Source organism: Gastrolobium bilobum, unplaced genomic scaffold (assembly GCF_033153095.1).
Source record: "Gastrolobium bilobum isolate Gb01-03AN ecotype WA unplaced genomic scaffold, APGP_CSIRO_Gbil_v1 utg1221, whole genome shotgun sequence".
Taxonomy (NCBI): domain Eukaryota; kingdom Viridiplantae; phylum Streptophyta; class Magnoliopsida; order Fabales; family Fabaceae; genus Gastrolobium; species Gastrolobium bilobum.
The window spans coordinates 1,555,296-1,570,112 of NW_026897257.1; the positions used below are offsets into that span (position 1 = coordinate 1,555,296).

At 38.3% G+C, this 14,817-nt stretch overlaps 1 protein-coding gene across 1 annotated transcript; it reads left to right on the top strand.

Annotated features, from left to right (window-relative positions):
• The first annotated feature begins 1,487 nt into the window (after window positions 1-1,487).
• On the top strand, window positions 1,488-7,588 carry LOC133305327 (beta-galactosidase). The gene is made up of 19 exons (XM_061505507.1): window positions 1,488-1,788; window positions 1,923-2,018; window positions 2,136-2,248; window positions 2,373-2,439; window positions 2,551-2,643; window positions 2,789-2,932; window positions 3,120-3,208; window positions 3,285-3,390; window positions 3,515-3,602; window positions 3,844-3,962; window positions 4,058-4,222; window positions 4,577-4,752; window positions 4,873-4,982; window positions 5,077-5,186; window positions 5,283-5,393; window positions 5,841-5,951; window positions 6,036-6,241; window positions 6,325-6,652; window positions 7,261-7,588. Exons 1-19 carry the CDS (start codon window positions 1,603-1,605, stop codon window positions 7,369-7,371), a joined length of 2,529 nt encoding a protein of 842 aa, XP_061361491.1. The 5' UTR covers window positions 1,488-1,602; the 3' UTR covers window positions 7,372-7,588.
• Window positions 7,589-14,817: the final 7,229 nt, after the last annotated feature.

A 14,817-nucleotide genomic window follows, 5' to 3' on the forward strand; every position in this document is an offset into this window, starting at 1 on the left:
AATACTCTTTATATATATATATATATATATATATATATATATATATATATATATATATATATATATGAGGTAGGATCCTTTGACACCAGTGTCAAATTTAAAATTTGACACCTCATCTGAGAGCCATTAGATCAAAAAAGATCAATGGTGTCACATGCTTACAAATCAGAGTCGTTGATCTTTTTTGATCTAATGACTCTCAGATGAGGTGTCAAACTTTAAATTTGACACTGGTGTCAAAGTATCCTACTCTCTCTCTCTCTATATATATATATATATATATATATATATATATATATATATATATATATATATATATATATACGAGTTTAACTTGTATGCAATTGCTGCATAAAAATTTATCTGTCATTTCATAAAAAAAGAATGGATCTCCTATAATTCAGTTTGTGTCAAAAAAAGTATCTATATATTTTGAAGAGTATAAAATATGTGGCAGATAAAAATCAACTTACTAATTAGTTACTACCAAAATGAATATTCTAATTAGTTACTACACTAAAAAAATGGAATCTCGGCCTATTTTTCTTCTCGAAGAAATTGACCAATGTTCTCGCCTATTAAAATTTTCACAAAGCTGATTGGCCACTCACTTTTACAATCATTTAAAAGTTATATATTAAAAATATGGGAATTAATTTTTTCATTTTACATGAAAAAATTTTCTCATGTTATCTCACAATATATGAGTTGAGTCCACAAAAAGATAAAAAGACAAAAAAAATCAAAATGGGACTCACTCATGTATTGTGAGCGTAACTTGAAAAAAAAAATTCATGTAAAATGAAAAAATGATTTCTCTAAAAAAATATGAACGAAATATAAATCATAATAAGCTTCCAACTCCAAGGCCCTAAACTTTTGTACTTCGTAAAAAGTTCAAAAAATAATAATAATAACTTAATCGAAAGAATTTTTCAAGTTAAATATTTGATGTGACACTTGCATTATAGTATTATACTGACCCAAAATTGCTTCCGGCCATATACATTCACAAATGGGTGGAACCCAAAAAAAGAGCAGGAACTCTTTTGTTTCCGGCCACAAGTCCCATAAAAATAACGTAGGGGCATGCGTGGAATCTTTCTTTACGAGGAAGGGGAGCAACATCTTGCAGTGAGAGCAACCATGAAATATGTCACTTTTTAGGCCGCCCAAACACCACATTTTTTTGTCTTAATAAATGTATACGCATCATAAGAAAGTAAAGTAAATGTAGATACATTTACCAAAGGCCAAAGCAAAGCCTAAAGATTGTTTATTGTAGTCCCGTGTGGGGTCAGTGCCGTGGAAGGAAAGAGAGAATGGGTCCCAGTCCTACACTTGAAGCTCTATCCTTGGTTTTTCAAATGTATATAAACTAGTTTCAGACTTCTCAGTTCTCACCAGTTATATTTGTCACCAGAACCACACACACCTCAACTGCCACAATTGAATTAAAGTCTCTGCCATCTCTTTTCAATCTCAAAAGAATCAAAAAGGCGTTGTGAAGAAACAAAAATAGAAACTCGTTTCGAGGTTTTTTTTTTTTTTTTTTTTTAAATGTGTAAAGCATACAAAAGTCCATTGTTTTGAGAAACAGAGATGGTTATGGGTTCACAAGTTCTGATGGAGAATTTACTGAGGGGAAAGTTTTTTGTCGTGACGTTATTTTTGTGGGTTTCCGCAGTCACAGCCTCTGTGACTTATGATCACAAAGCCATTCTTGTTAATGGGCATAGAAGAATTTTGATCTCCGGGTCCATCCATTATCCAAGAAGCACACCTGAGGTACTCACTCACTCACTCCTTTCAATATATGCTGTTATTCTTCCCGTTTTTCATTCATTCACCAAAGATTTTTCACTTCTCTGGTGTACAAAGTAAACAGCTTTATGTTTCTCATTGCCTCTGAGTGACTGCAGATGTGGCCAGACCTTATTCAGAAGGCCAAAGATGGAGGCTTAGATGTTATACAAACCTATGTGTTTTGGAATGGACACGAGCCTTCTCCTGGAAATGTAATGCAAATGCTTATTTATTTTATTTACTTTATTATTTTTCCACTTGTGAAGAAGTTAAATAGAAAGCTCACCCATTTTTTTATACATATATTTTGAAAAAAAAAAAAAAAACAGTATTATTTTGAGGATAGGTACGACTTGGTTAAGTTCATCAAGCTGGTTCAGCAAGCTGGCCTTTATGTTCATCTCCGCATTGGTCCCTACATATGTGCTGAATGGAACTTTGGGTAATGATTTTGATAACCTGCTTTATGATTCTATATAAAATGGAGGAGATAATTCGTATTGCTAAACGACATTAATGCTTAACCAATAATTAAAGGTCTTCATTCCTTTCTGTTTGACACTCAGGGGATTTCCTGTTTGGCTCAAATATGTTCCGAATATTGCTTTCAGAACAGACAATGAGCCTTTCAAGGTTGGAATTTTCAATTTTGGGCATCATAATTAATTTCATTATTATTACTATTATTTGATCATGAAATTGTGTCAGTTTCCTAAGCAACCATCCAATTTTGTAATGATGTAGGCAGCAATGCAAAAATTTACTGAGAAGATTGTCAGCATGATGAAGGCAGAGAAATTGTTTCAGGTGCAGGGAGGTCCAATAATTCTATCTCAGGCAAGGAAATGGGATTTAAATACGATTATTATTCTTATTTTCATTTTTTTGCATTTTGTTATGTTTTATTTATTACTATAAAGTTTCAGACCAACCAATTAATAGTATTTTTCTTTTTCTTTTTCTGTTCTCAATTGAATGACAGATAGAGAACGAGTTTGGACCAGTAGAGTGGGAAATTGGTGCTCCTGGAAAAGCTTACACAAAATGGGCTGCTCAAATGGCTGTTGGTTTAGATACTGGCGTCCCATGGATTATGTGCAAGCAAGAAGATGCTCCTGATCCTGTTGTAAGCAACTCTTGCTAAACCCCTTTTTTTTTGTTCCCCATTTGGAGCTCTCTTTTTCCTCAATGAAATCTTATTTTCTTCGAATAAATTTGTGTGGCACACTCATATTGTCGTGTTTTTCAATGGTAAATTGATTCTACTCCCTTGCCTCTTTCTTTCTCCGATATGTGTTTACCCTGTGCAATAGATTGATACCTGCAATGGGTTCTACTGCGAAAACTTCACTCCCAACAAAAATTACAAACCCAAAATGTGGACAGAGAATTGGACTGGCTGGTAAGTCTCATACAAATAAATGCCAAAAGTACCTTATCTGGACCCTGTATTTAGTTTTATGTTTCCTGTTCTCTAGGTACACTGAGTTTGGTGGTGCGGTCCCTCGAAGACCAGCAGAAGACTTGGCATTCTCAGTTGCGAGATTCGTACAGAATGGTGGTTCATTTGTTAACTACTATATGGTAGGTTGGTCCATTGCAATTATGATTTATCCATTGACAATATTTTCCCCACCTTTTTATGCACTATACATATTCATGCTGTGGAAAGTTTAATTTGAGTCTAATATGTCATTTTTGGGTCCAGTTCCATGGAGGTACTAACTTTGACCGGACATCTGGCGGTCTCTTCATTGCCACAAGCTATGACTATGATGCTCCCATTGATGAATACGGTACGCATATTATATAAGCTTAAATTTGTTAGCATGCTGGAGATGATGACAGCATACACGTTTAAATCTCTTAAAAACGTATAGAAGTTTATTTAACTTGCCTAGAGTGATATTAGGAGGGGGGAGGGGGAAAGTGATCATTATGTTTAGCAAATTGCACATAATCACTTTAGGCACCACATGGGTAACGTTGAGTGAGATATATTTTCACAGTAGTCTGAAGCTTGTTCAATTATACCAGGACTACTAAATGAACCAAAATGGGGGCATTTGAGAGATTTGCACAAAGCAATAAAGCTATGTGAGCAAGCTTTAATTTCTGTAGATCCCACGGTGACATGGCCTGGAAATAACCTGGAGGTGAAGTCCCTAAAGATGATTTATGAAGATACCCAACGGGCTTCTGACTTCTGTGTTGAAAATTTATTTGTTTATTTTTGTTAATATTATCATAGGCACACGTTTTCAAGACAGAATCAGGTGCTTGTGCTGCATTCCTTGCAAATTATGACACCACATCTTCCGCAAATGTTACATTTGGAAATGGGCAATATGACCTACCACCTTGGTCTATCAGCATTCTTCCTGACTGCAAAACAGCAGTTTTCAACACTGCAAGGGTAAGACAATACCTCTGTCCATGTTAAATAAGAGTGTGTGTGAGTGTGTGTGTGTTTTATGCTTTAAATTTAACAAAGGTGATCGAGCTTGCCAAATTTCAGCCTGAAGGCGTCAGGCGAAATTGGTTAGCTTGATTTTCATCCCAATTATTTAATGATGGAGAGTAAGCTGAAATCATTTATGCAGAATGAATCTGTCACTGACATGTTTCTCATAAAAACTGTAAAGTTCAACACTTGAGCTGTTATTCAAGGACAGAAAAACATTATATAGTATTTTGTGCAAATTTGGCATTTGCTTTATTGAGATTTTTTAGTATGAACATTCATATTGATTTTACCAATTTTATACAGATTGGTGCCCAAAGCTCCCTCATGAAGATGACTGCTGTAAACAGTGCATTTGCTTGGCAGTCATACAATGAAGAACCTGCATCGTCCAGTGAAGATGGTTCCATTACAGCATATGCACTGTGGGAGCAGATTAATATCACCCGAGATTCTACAGATTATTTGTGGTATATGACAGAGTAAGTATCTTTCATTTGATGCATTTGACTTATAAAAGACTAATAATTGGAATGCTCATTTCTTGATATTACTTTTTATATCCTTTCTCTATCTAATAAATGTTAGATCCCTTGTTTCAGTGTCAACATTGATCCGAGTGAAGGTTTTATTAAGAATGGACAATCTCCTCTTCTTACTGTAATGTCAGCAGGCCATGCTTTGCATGTTTTCATCAATGGTCAACTTTCAGGTGAATAAAATTAATATTTTTCTTCTTTTTTTTGGTTTAGTATTTTGATATAATAAACTCTAGTTTTACTCACGCATCTCCTGTATGAATGAAGGAACTGTGTACGCGGCATTGGGGTTTCCTAAATTAACATTTAGTGACAGAGTTAAGCTGGGGGTTGGCAATAACAAGATTTCTTTACTTAGTGTTGCCGTGGGTCTCCCGGTTAGTTCCCTCGTATTTCTAATGTGATTTCTCTAACTTCAAATTTTCATAATTTTTTTACATTTTTAATCTTATTGTATGTTCAATTAATACCAGAATGTTGGCGTGCACTTTGAGACCTGGAATGCAGGGGTCTTAGGCCCAGTCACACTTGAGGGTCTAAATGAGGGAACCAGAGACTTATCTAGACAGAAATGGTCTTACAAGGTTTGTTATATAGTATTGCTTTGCTTAATAGCAACATTGAAAGGTGAAGACTAAGCAGTGAGATACTGAGTGTTAATATATGTTGAAACTTGATTACTAATGAGGCATAAAATCGTAGAAAAATAAGCATCTATGCCATTTTAGGATTCACTCAATTAGCAGAGAAATTGTAGGATGGATAAGAAATGCATAATGTTATTCAAAATTGAAATGCTGTTAAACTAACTTGTGCAGGCACTAAGAAATAGTTTAAGCATTATGTACTTTTTTTTATTTTTTTATATTTAATTTTGGTTGAGCATTATGTAGGTTGTTGAGCAGATTTTGGTACAAACTTTTCCAAGAAGAGAAGCAAAAGAGAAAATAATGTTATTCCTTTTTTATGTACTTTTGCTTTCCGGGAATAGCAGTAGTAAGAGATTTGCACATTTGCATGTTGTTGTACAGATTGGTCTCGAAGGTGAAGCCTTAAACCTTCACACTGTAAGTGGGAGTACTTCCGTTGAATGGGAACAAGGATCATTATTGGCTCAAAAACAACCTTTGACATGGTACAAGGTAAGATTAAATTTTCAACAAATGTTGTATTTCTGTCCTGCATCTGAATGAATTCTGAGTCATTTTATGATTTAATGTCATTAGACAACTTTTAGCACACCAGCAGGCAATGATCCATTGGCTCTAGATATGATTAGCATGGGAAAAGGTCAAGTATGGATAAATGGTCGGAGCATTGGACGCCATTGGCCTGGATATATAGCACGAGGTGGTTGTGGGGATTGTTATTATGCTGGAACTTATACGGATAAAAAATGCCGGACAAATTGTGGAGAACCCTCCCAGAGATGGTAAAAAGTTTATACAATTTATTTTACAAACAGTGAATGGTGTTATGTGAATATGATGACAACCTACTTTTGGCATTGGACAGGTACCATGTTCCTCGGTCGTGGCTGAACCCAAGTGGGAACTATCTGGTTGTGTTAGAAGAATGGGGAGGTGACCCTACTGGAATTTCTTTGGTGAAAAGAACCATAGAAAGTGTGTGTGCTGATATATATGAAGGGCAGCCAACCCTAAAGAACAGGCAGATGCTAGACTCTGGAAAACTTAATAGACCCAAAGCTCACTTGTGGTGTCCACCTGGGCAAAAGATATCCCAGATTAAATTTGCTAGTTACGGATTGCCACAGGGAACTTGTGGAAACTTTCGAGAGGGGAGTTGTCATGCTCATAAATCATATGATGCTCCTGAAAGGGTATCCCCACCATTTCAATCCATTTAGTGCTACCCTCCCCTTAGTTATTTGCTCCATTCCATGATTAAAAAAAAGAAGAAAAAAGCAATCTCAGTCCCATAAAATTCCCAGTCTGCGCAGGGTCTAAGGAAAGGCTACAATAGGGTTGCCTTTAGGTGCATTTGCAAGAGACTAATTACATGGATGGAACCTGTCCATGATGAATCCTAATAAAATCATCACCTAGAACCTTTGACAATTTATATATCTTCTAATACATGCTGCTGTTTCAGTCACACAATTTCACTCAGTTATCTTAAAGGCCTCGCTTAACTAACTAGTCCCCGGATTTTCTAATGATTTACAAACTATGATAATAATTAATAATCGTGATATTTTGTATTAATTCGCACCCTTTCTCTCATAATTCTTGTTTTCTATGCTTCCTAAACTCTTATGGCAGCAACAAACAGGAATTACCGGATACATCATTTGCTTGTGAATGATTTCATCCTTTCTGATTAGCTTTAAAATGTTATGCATAATGCATCTCTTTCTTGCTTATTATTAGTATTATCTTTTTATTCTCTGCTTATTGTCCTCTTCTTTTTTTCTTTTTTCTTTTTTAGAACTGCATTGGCAAGCAATCATGCTTGGTAACTGTTGCTCCAGAAGTTTTTGGGGGAGACCCATGTCCAGGAATTCCAAAGAAGCTCTCAGTTGAGGCCCTATGCGGCTAGATCCTGTGATCCAACAATTTGCTAGACGTGGTGCGGATCTTATTATAGAAAGTATCTAAGTCCAAAAGTGATGTCCCATCACTTCGGGCTGTTGATTTTTACGCCTCCCGATTGCAAAGGCCCAATCTTGCAAATGGCTATGTACATAGTCAAGCTATTCTACTGAATATTACTCCATACATTACGGGGCTTTCAATAATGAAGCATTGAGCCCCCACATACACATTTCTATAAAAAGGTCTTACACCAATACACCATTATTCAACCAGAAGGCAATTTCTTTGTTTTTCTATTAAGAAATTTCATGTATGAACAAAGTGAAAGTAATAAATAGTTTATTCCAAGTGGCATTTGGAATATTTAGCCCATTCCATAGTAACAGAATTTTGGCCCTACTTAATATTAGATTTTTTTGGTCAAAATGAGTGATGTACACTGTGCACGTGTCAACAAACCTTCATTGAAGTTGAATTGACTTTGTAGATATACATGATTAAATACCTGCCAGCCCACACCAAACCTTCTCAGATAAATGATTAACTGTGTATTCGAACCTAAAATAAGGTGGGCACATGCTGCATCCTCTGCCATAGGTGACCCAAACTATTTTTTGAGTTCAAGATTCTGTTATTCTAGGCCAATTATCAATCTGACAATCCTGATTAAATCTGTTGAAATTGTCTTTGGCTTGTTGCTTCTGTTACGACAGCTTTCACATCATGTTCCTTGTGCGATTATTGATTCCCATTTTTTCCTCATATTCTGAACCTTATAAACTACTTTTCAAATGTTTTCCTTTCTTTCATCTCACACTTCCTAGATGACCTGTTACATAAGGTTGTGGGACTGCAAAAAATCATGAACTTAAGTGATCCTAAAAGAAAGTAAAAGAAACGCACAGAAAAAATGGGTTAGGCGCGTGTGACTACGCGTGCGATATTTTTTCTGTCTGTTAGGGTTTTTTTGCTCCTTTTGTTTTTCTTCTCTTTGAATCTGATCTTCGGTAAACGATGAATGATTGTGAGAATGAGGTTTTGCTTACGGCAAGGAAGAGTATGAAAAGAACTAAGAATGGTGAGGCAATTCCAACGGAGGTGGTGATGCGTGAAGCGATCAAGGATTTTCAAGCTGGATCATCCATGAAGGAAAAGGCGCGATCCTTTGCAGAGGTGACTGGAGTGGAGCATGGTGTGTCAGGCGACAACGCTCCATGGTTGATTGAAGAGGAGGAACCAGACTTGGAGCCTCTGGATCCCAATTTGGGTGCGATTTCTGAGTGGGGGTTTCAGACCATAATTAGGGAGGATGGTGCTGTTGAAATTCGGAGCAATAAGGAGGCTAGAGCTCGCATGTGTCAACGATGGAAGAATGCTTTGATTGTGAAATTGTTGGGAAGGAAGATTGGCGTCGGCTTCATGAAGAAGAGGCTGGAGGCGATGTGGGCGAAGGCTGGAAGTATTACGGTTGCAGATCTTGGAAATGAGTTCTTCTCGGTCAGATTTAGCAGTTTGGAGGACATGAATCTGGCAATCACGGGTGGACCTTGGGTCATCCTTGGGCATTACCTTGCAACTAGGAAGTGGGAACCGTGTTTTGACCCTGATAAGGCCAACATCCATAAAGTAGCTGCTTGGATCCGTCTCCCAGGGATACCGCAGGAATACTGTGAATTCCCCTTCTTGAATCATTTGGGTTCGGTGATAGGGAAAGTTATTAAGGTGGATAAGACAACATCTACCGGTGATAGAGCAAGATTTGCTAGGGTCTGCATTGAGCTTGATCTTGCTCAGCCTTTAAGAGGTGAGTATATTTTGGATGGACGCAGAAAGAGGGTGGAGTATGAAGGGCTTTTCTTGATTTGTCTAAGGTGTGGGAGATATGGACACAACTCTGATTCATGTCCAGATTATGTCAAGTCTCCACCTGAGAACAAGCCAGAGGAGCCTATTGCACAGCCTATGGAGAGTAATAGTCCTCAGGGCGTAGGGCCTTGGATGGTAGTTCAACGTAGAAAGAAAAATCAGCAAGCCCTTCAGAAGCAGGAATCTGGACTAATCAGAGCTTTTGGTGAGGATATTTCTAATAAGAGGAGCATGGTGGGTCAGAAGGCTGGAGTTAATAAGGAAAAGAGTCTCTCTAAAGGGGTGAGTGTTAAGCAATCTAAGCCTGGACCTTCAAGCCCCATGGTGAACAAGGAAAATGTCTCCTCGACTTCCAAATCAGAATCTCCAGTTCTGGGAATGCTTTTCTCAGCTGCGGCTAATAGCTCTGTTAAAAAAAATGTTGGGAACAAGTCCTTGGTGGTGGGCTCCAAGAAGTATGTGGTTAAGTCTTCTTCCCAAAAAGGCAAAGGAGTTGGCTGGGACCCTACTATCAGCCTTGGATCAGGCAGTAGCTCTCTAACTCAGAGCAAGGTTGGCCTGGAGGGAGCAGAAAACGGAGCAGGGGTGTTGTACCCAGTTTTGAATGGGTCTGATCTTATTGCGGACAAGTTTGCAGTTGATGATATGGTGGCTGCTGACTCTCAGAAAGAACCTGAACCTCCGGATCAATACATGGGAGAGCCTGTTAAGCTGGTGGAGGAAACTGCATGTATGGAGGTAGTCTTACCTAATACTGTTATTTCAGATAGCATAATGTCTGGTAATTATGTTACTGGTGGTGATAGTTGTTTTGAAAACCAGAATTCTGGTTTTGGAAATCAAGATGAAAGCAGCAAGAGCTTTGTGATCTTGCAAAAAAATCAATTTTTATCATGAATGTCTTCATATGGAACTGTAGAGGGGCTGCTAAGAGGCAGTTTAGGAGTACCTTTAGTAGATTCAGAATAAAGCATAAGGTTGGGGTGGCTGCTATTTTGGAGCCAAGAGTGAGTGGGAAAAAAGCTATTAGAGTAATCAATAAATTGGGTTTTTCTAACCATATTGTAGTTGATGCTCATGGTTTTTCTGGGGGTATTTGGCTGTTGTGGAATTCTAATGAAGTTAAGGTTTCTCTTATTTCCAAGCAAGACCAATTCATCCATTGTTGGATTGAGTTTGCTGAGATGAAAGGGTTTTACTGGACGACAGTTTATGCTAGCCCTCTTGAGGGGAAACGCAGATGCTTGTGGGAAGACTTAAAATTGATTGGGAGGACTATGGATGATCCATGGTTGGTGTCAGGAGATTTCAACGAAATTGCTTGTGCTCAGGAGAAGAGAGGAGGTGGTCCAGTTGATTATAATAGATGTAATCAATTCTCAAATGTTTTGAATGCTTGTGGTGTGCTGGATTTGGGGGGAGGTGGTAACATATACACTTGGAGGGGCCCTAAGTTCTTGCATTTGAATAGGATTTTTAAGAGGTTGGACAGGGCAGTGGCTAATGAGTGTTGGAGAACCTCTTTTGAAGATGCTGATGTTCTAACTCTTCCTAGATTGTTTTCTGACCACTGCCCTATTCTGGTCAGATTGGGGAAGGAGGATTATGTTTGGAGGGAAAGGCCTTTTAGGTTCCTTGCCTCTTGGCAGTGTGATCCTAGGTTCAATAGTTTTTTTAGAGATAACTGGAAGAAGGGTAATAACATGTGTGACAGCTTGAAATCCTTTGTTCCTGCTCTTAAGGATTGGAATAAAAATGTGTTTGGCTTTATTCAATACAAAAAAAACAGAATCATAGCTAGACTGGATGGGATTCAGAAGCTGAGTAGTTGTAACAATTCCAGGAATTTAGAAAAGTTAGAAGCCAATTTGAGAAAAGAACTTGCTGGTATCCTTGATCAAGAAGAGCAGCTTTGGTTCCAAAAATCCAGGGGAGAGTGGATAAGGGATGGTGACAGAAATACTAGATTTTATCATACTAGTACCCTTATCCGGAGGAAAAGGAACAAGATTATTAAGCTTCAAGATGCGGCTGGTCATTGGATAAATGGGGAGGAAGCTCTTATTGATATGGCCAGAAATTTTTTTATTGATCTCTTCAAAGAAGAGGTTGTAAATACTGGATTTTATCATACTCATAACTCTTGGCCAGACTTAGGGGAAGATCATTTGGCTTTCCTTGCTCAGGGTATTGTTATGGAGGAGGTGAAAGCTGCTTTCTTTCAGATGGCTCCCTTGAAAGCTCCTGGACCGGATGGTTTTCCGGCTTTATTTTACCAGAAGAATTGGGAGTTCCTTAAAGACCAAGTGTTTGAAAATATGCAGAATTTCTTTTCTCAGCCGGGGCTAATCAAGGAAGTTAATCATACTCTCCTAGCTCTTATACCTAAGGTGGATAGGCCTTGTCTTATGAAACAGTTCAGGCCCATAGCCCTTTGTAATACTCTATACAAAGGACTCAGCAAGATCATTGCAAATAAGATTAAGCCTATCTTAGGTAGCCTTATATCCCCTAACCAGGTTAGTTTCGTGCCCAAAAGACATATTCAAGACAATATCATCATTGCTCAAGAGCTCGTTCATGCTATGCATAGAATGAAGGGTAGAAAAAGTTTCTTTTCTATCAAAATTGATCTAGAGAAGGCTTATGATAAGTTGAATTGGAGCTTCATTAGGGCTGTTCTGGAGGAAGTGAAGATCCCAGGAGCGTTGGTGGAGGTCATTATGGGTTGTGTGACTAGCCCTTACATGGAGGTGTTGTGGAATGGAGCTAGGACTCCTGGGTTTCATACTCAACGAGGAATTAGACAAGGGGACCCATTATCCCCTTATCTTTTTGTCTTGTGTATGGAAAAGTTGACACATCTAATTTTGGATGAGGTGGAGTCTGGGAAGTGGATCCCAATAAGGGCTGGCAAGTCAGGTCCTCCTATCTCACATTTAATGTTTGCAGATGATGTTGTGATGTTTGCTGAGGCTTCTTCTTCTCAATTGGAGTCTATCAATCGTTGTTTGAAGCTTTTTTCCAAGATGTCTGGGCAAAGTGTGAGTGTGGAGAAATCCTGCATCTATTTCTCCAAGAATGTGCCTCCAGAAACAGTGAATGTTATTACTGCGGCTAGTGGGTTTAAAAAAGTGAGTAATCTGGGCTGCTATCTGGGGTCTTTATTGAGACATGGAAGAATCAAGAGGGATCACTATGCAGATGTTATTTCTAGAGTGCAAGGAAGGCTTCAAGGGTGGAAATCAAAGTGCCTTTCTATGGCTGGTAGGATCACTCTAGCTAAGAGTGTTATTTCAGCCATTCCATCTTACCATATGCAGAATAACATGCTGCCAGTGCATGTATGTCAAGAGGTTGAGAGATTACAGAGAAATTTCATTTGGGGGGATTCAGATACTAAAAGAAGGGCTCATTATGTGTCTTGGGATCAATTGTGTTTGCCTAGGGAGTGTGGTGGCCTAGGCATCATTAATCTAAGAAGACAAAATGAGGCTTTTATGCAGAAGCTAGCCTGGAAGGTCATGCATGAACAAAATAGCCTTTGGGTTCAGGTTATGTTAGGGAAATATGGTAGGAATCTTAACCCAAATCGTGGTTTAACTTCAAAAGCTGCTGATTCTATGTTGTGGAAGTACATTTGCACAACTAGAGATAAGTTGATCCAACATCTTGAGTGGGAGGTTGGTAATGGTGAAGATATTTTCTTCTGGACTGATGTGTGGGGTGATTGGAAGAGCAGCTTATATGACCAAGCTGCTATTAAACCTCCTGATTCCATTCTTGGCTCTAAAATTTGTGAATTTGTAGACCCTATTACTGGGGATTGGAACTGGGCTTGTCTCAGTATTTGGCTCGATGACCTTGCTATTTCAAGACTGAAAGTCATTAAGCCTCCATCAAAGGATAGGCCAGTAGACAGCATGCGATGGATAAGGAGTAGGCCAGGTAAATCCTTTGTAAGGAATGCTTACTGCTCTTTATTTGATGCAAATGCAGGAAAGGATAAGGTATGGTCTGCTATTTGGAAGTGGAGGGGACCCTACATGATTGCTGTTTTTTTGTGGCTTGCTTGTTTGGATAAGCTTCAAGTTCGGATGATGACTGGGCAGTGGTATGGAGGGAACTTAGCTTGCCCAAACTGCTCTGCTGGTCAAGAAACTGTTCTGCATACTTTGAGGGACTGCAAGGTGGCAAGGCTGGTATGGGAGAGGTGGTTCTCAGGTAGTATTCCTTCTGAATTTTTTTCTGCTGAAGGATTAGAGTGGTTTAGACTTAACCTGTTTCAGCCTTATGTTAGTAAACTTTGGAACTCTTGGAAAGAGGTCTTTTTTGTGACCTGTTGGTTTCTTTGGAAATGGAGGAATCTTTCTATTCATGAGGAGTCATTTGTTATCCCTTATGATCCTATCCATGCAATTCTGTTGTTCCTGGCTGATATGAAGAAATGTAATATTGCTGGGCCCTTTTGGTCAGAAGTAGATGGGGACATTGCTTCTGCTTCAAATAGGAATTCTAGTGATGGTTTTCCAATTCGAATTTATGTTGATGGTGCTTGTAGTCTGCATACTGGGGTGGGAGCCTGTGGAGGGTTTATTTGTTCTGCTAGTGGTGATTGGTTAGGTGGTTTCTCTTATAACATAGGAAGGTGCACGGTTTTGGAAGCTGAATTATGGGGCATTTATCATGGTCTAAAGTTGGCAGGTGACTTGAGTTTCAACAAGGCTTGGTTGGGGTGTGATAGCAAAGAAGCTATCCTTTGTCTTGAAGAAGAAACTGAGAACTATGGGTTCTATTCCTTAATCTGCAGGATCAGAAAAGCTGGCCAGGATGTGGACCAGCTACAATTGGATTTTGTTCCAAGAGACCTTAATGTTTGTGCTGATGAGTTAGCAAAATTAGGTTTTAAGCTCAAGGGTGAGGAGTTGAGGTTTTATCCCTCCCCCCTGTTAATATCTTTCCTTCTTGGTTAGAGTTTAGCTCCAATTTGATGGTGGAGCATTTATGTTTGAACTTGTGTAAGATGAATGTTTAGTTTGTCTCTGGGCTTGGCCCTCCAGTTTATCAAAAAAAAAAAAAAAAAAAAAAAAAAGTAAAAGAAGATTCCCAGAAGATTAAAATGAACAAAAGAGTGTTCTGGGATGTAGCTGACTAGCTAATACTAAGTAAAGGAGAAGGAGGACAAAATAGGCAGCACCTGGACTGGTCATAGTTAACATCATAGATTGAATTGTAGGCATTATTAAGACAATCATTTCAGATACAACCTCTGATGAACCTCTGAGACTCAGGTGATATAAGTGATAATAACCATTTATTGGTCTTTTTTCTTTTATTAAATTTCCCCCCCAGAATAGAGGCCAATCAATCCAGGAATTATAAATTAATTACTCCCATAGCTCAATTCCTTTTACTTATTTGGAAAAGAAAACAACCTCTGTGCATATAAAGTTTAATTTAACAATTAGCCAAGGAGGCCCACCTTCCATTAAGCCTCAAACACAGGATTACTCACTCTTCCTCCTTAACAAAATAAAGAGGAAAAAGAAAAGAACTTTAGTTCATAATTCTTTTCCCCAATATA

Bases quoted from the DNA above. Each gene is read 5' to 3' on its own strand.
- LOC133305327 (XM_061505507.1), top strand. From the start codon at position 1,603: ATGGTTATGGGTTCACAAGTTCTGATGGAGAATTTACTGAGGGGAAAG. The intron at 2,933-3,119 runs GTAAGCAACTCT...CCTGTGCAATAG, and splicing joins AAGATGCTCCTGATCCTGTT to ATTGATACCTGCAATGGGTT. The intron at 6,653-7,260 runs GTATCCCCACCA...TTTCTTTTTTAG, and splicing joins CATATGATGCTCCTGAAAGG to AACTGCATTGGCAAGCAATC.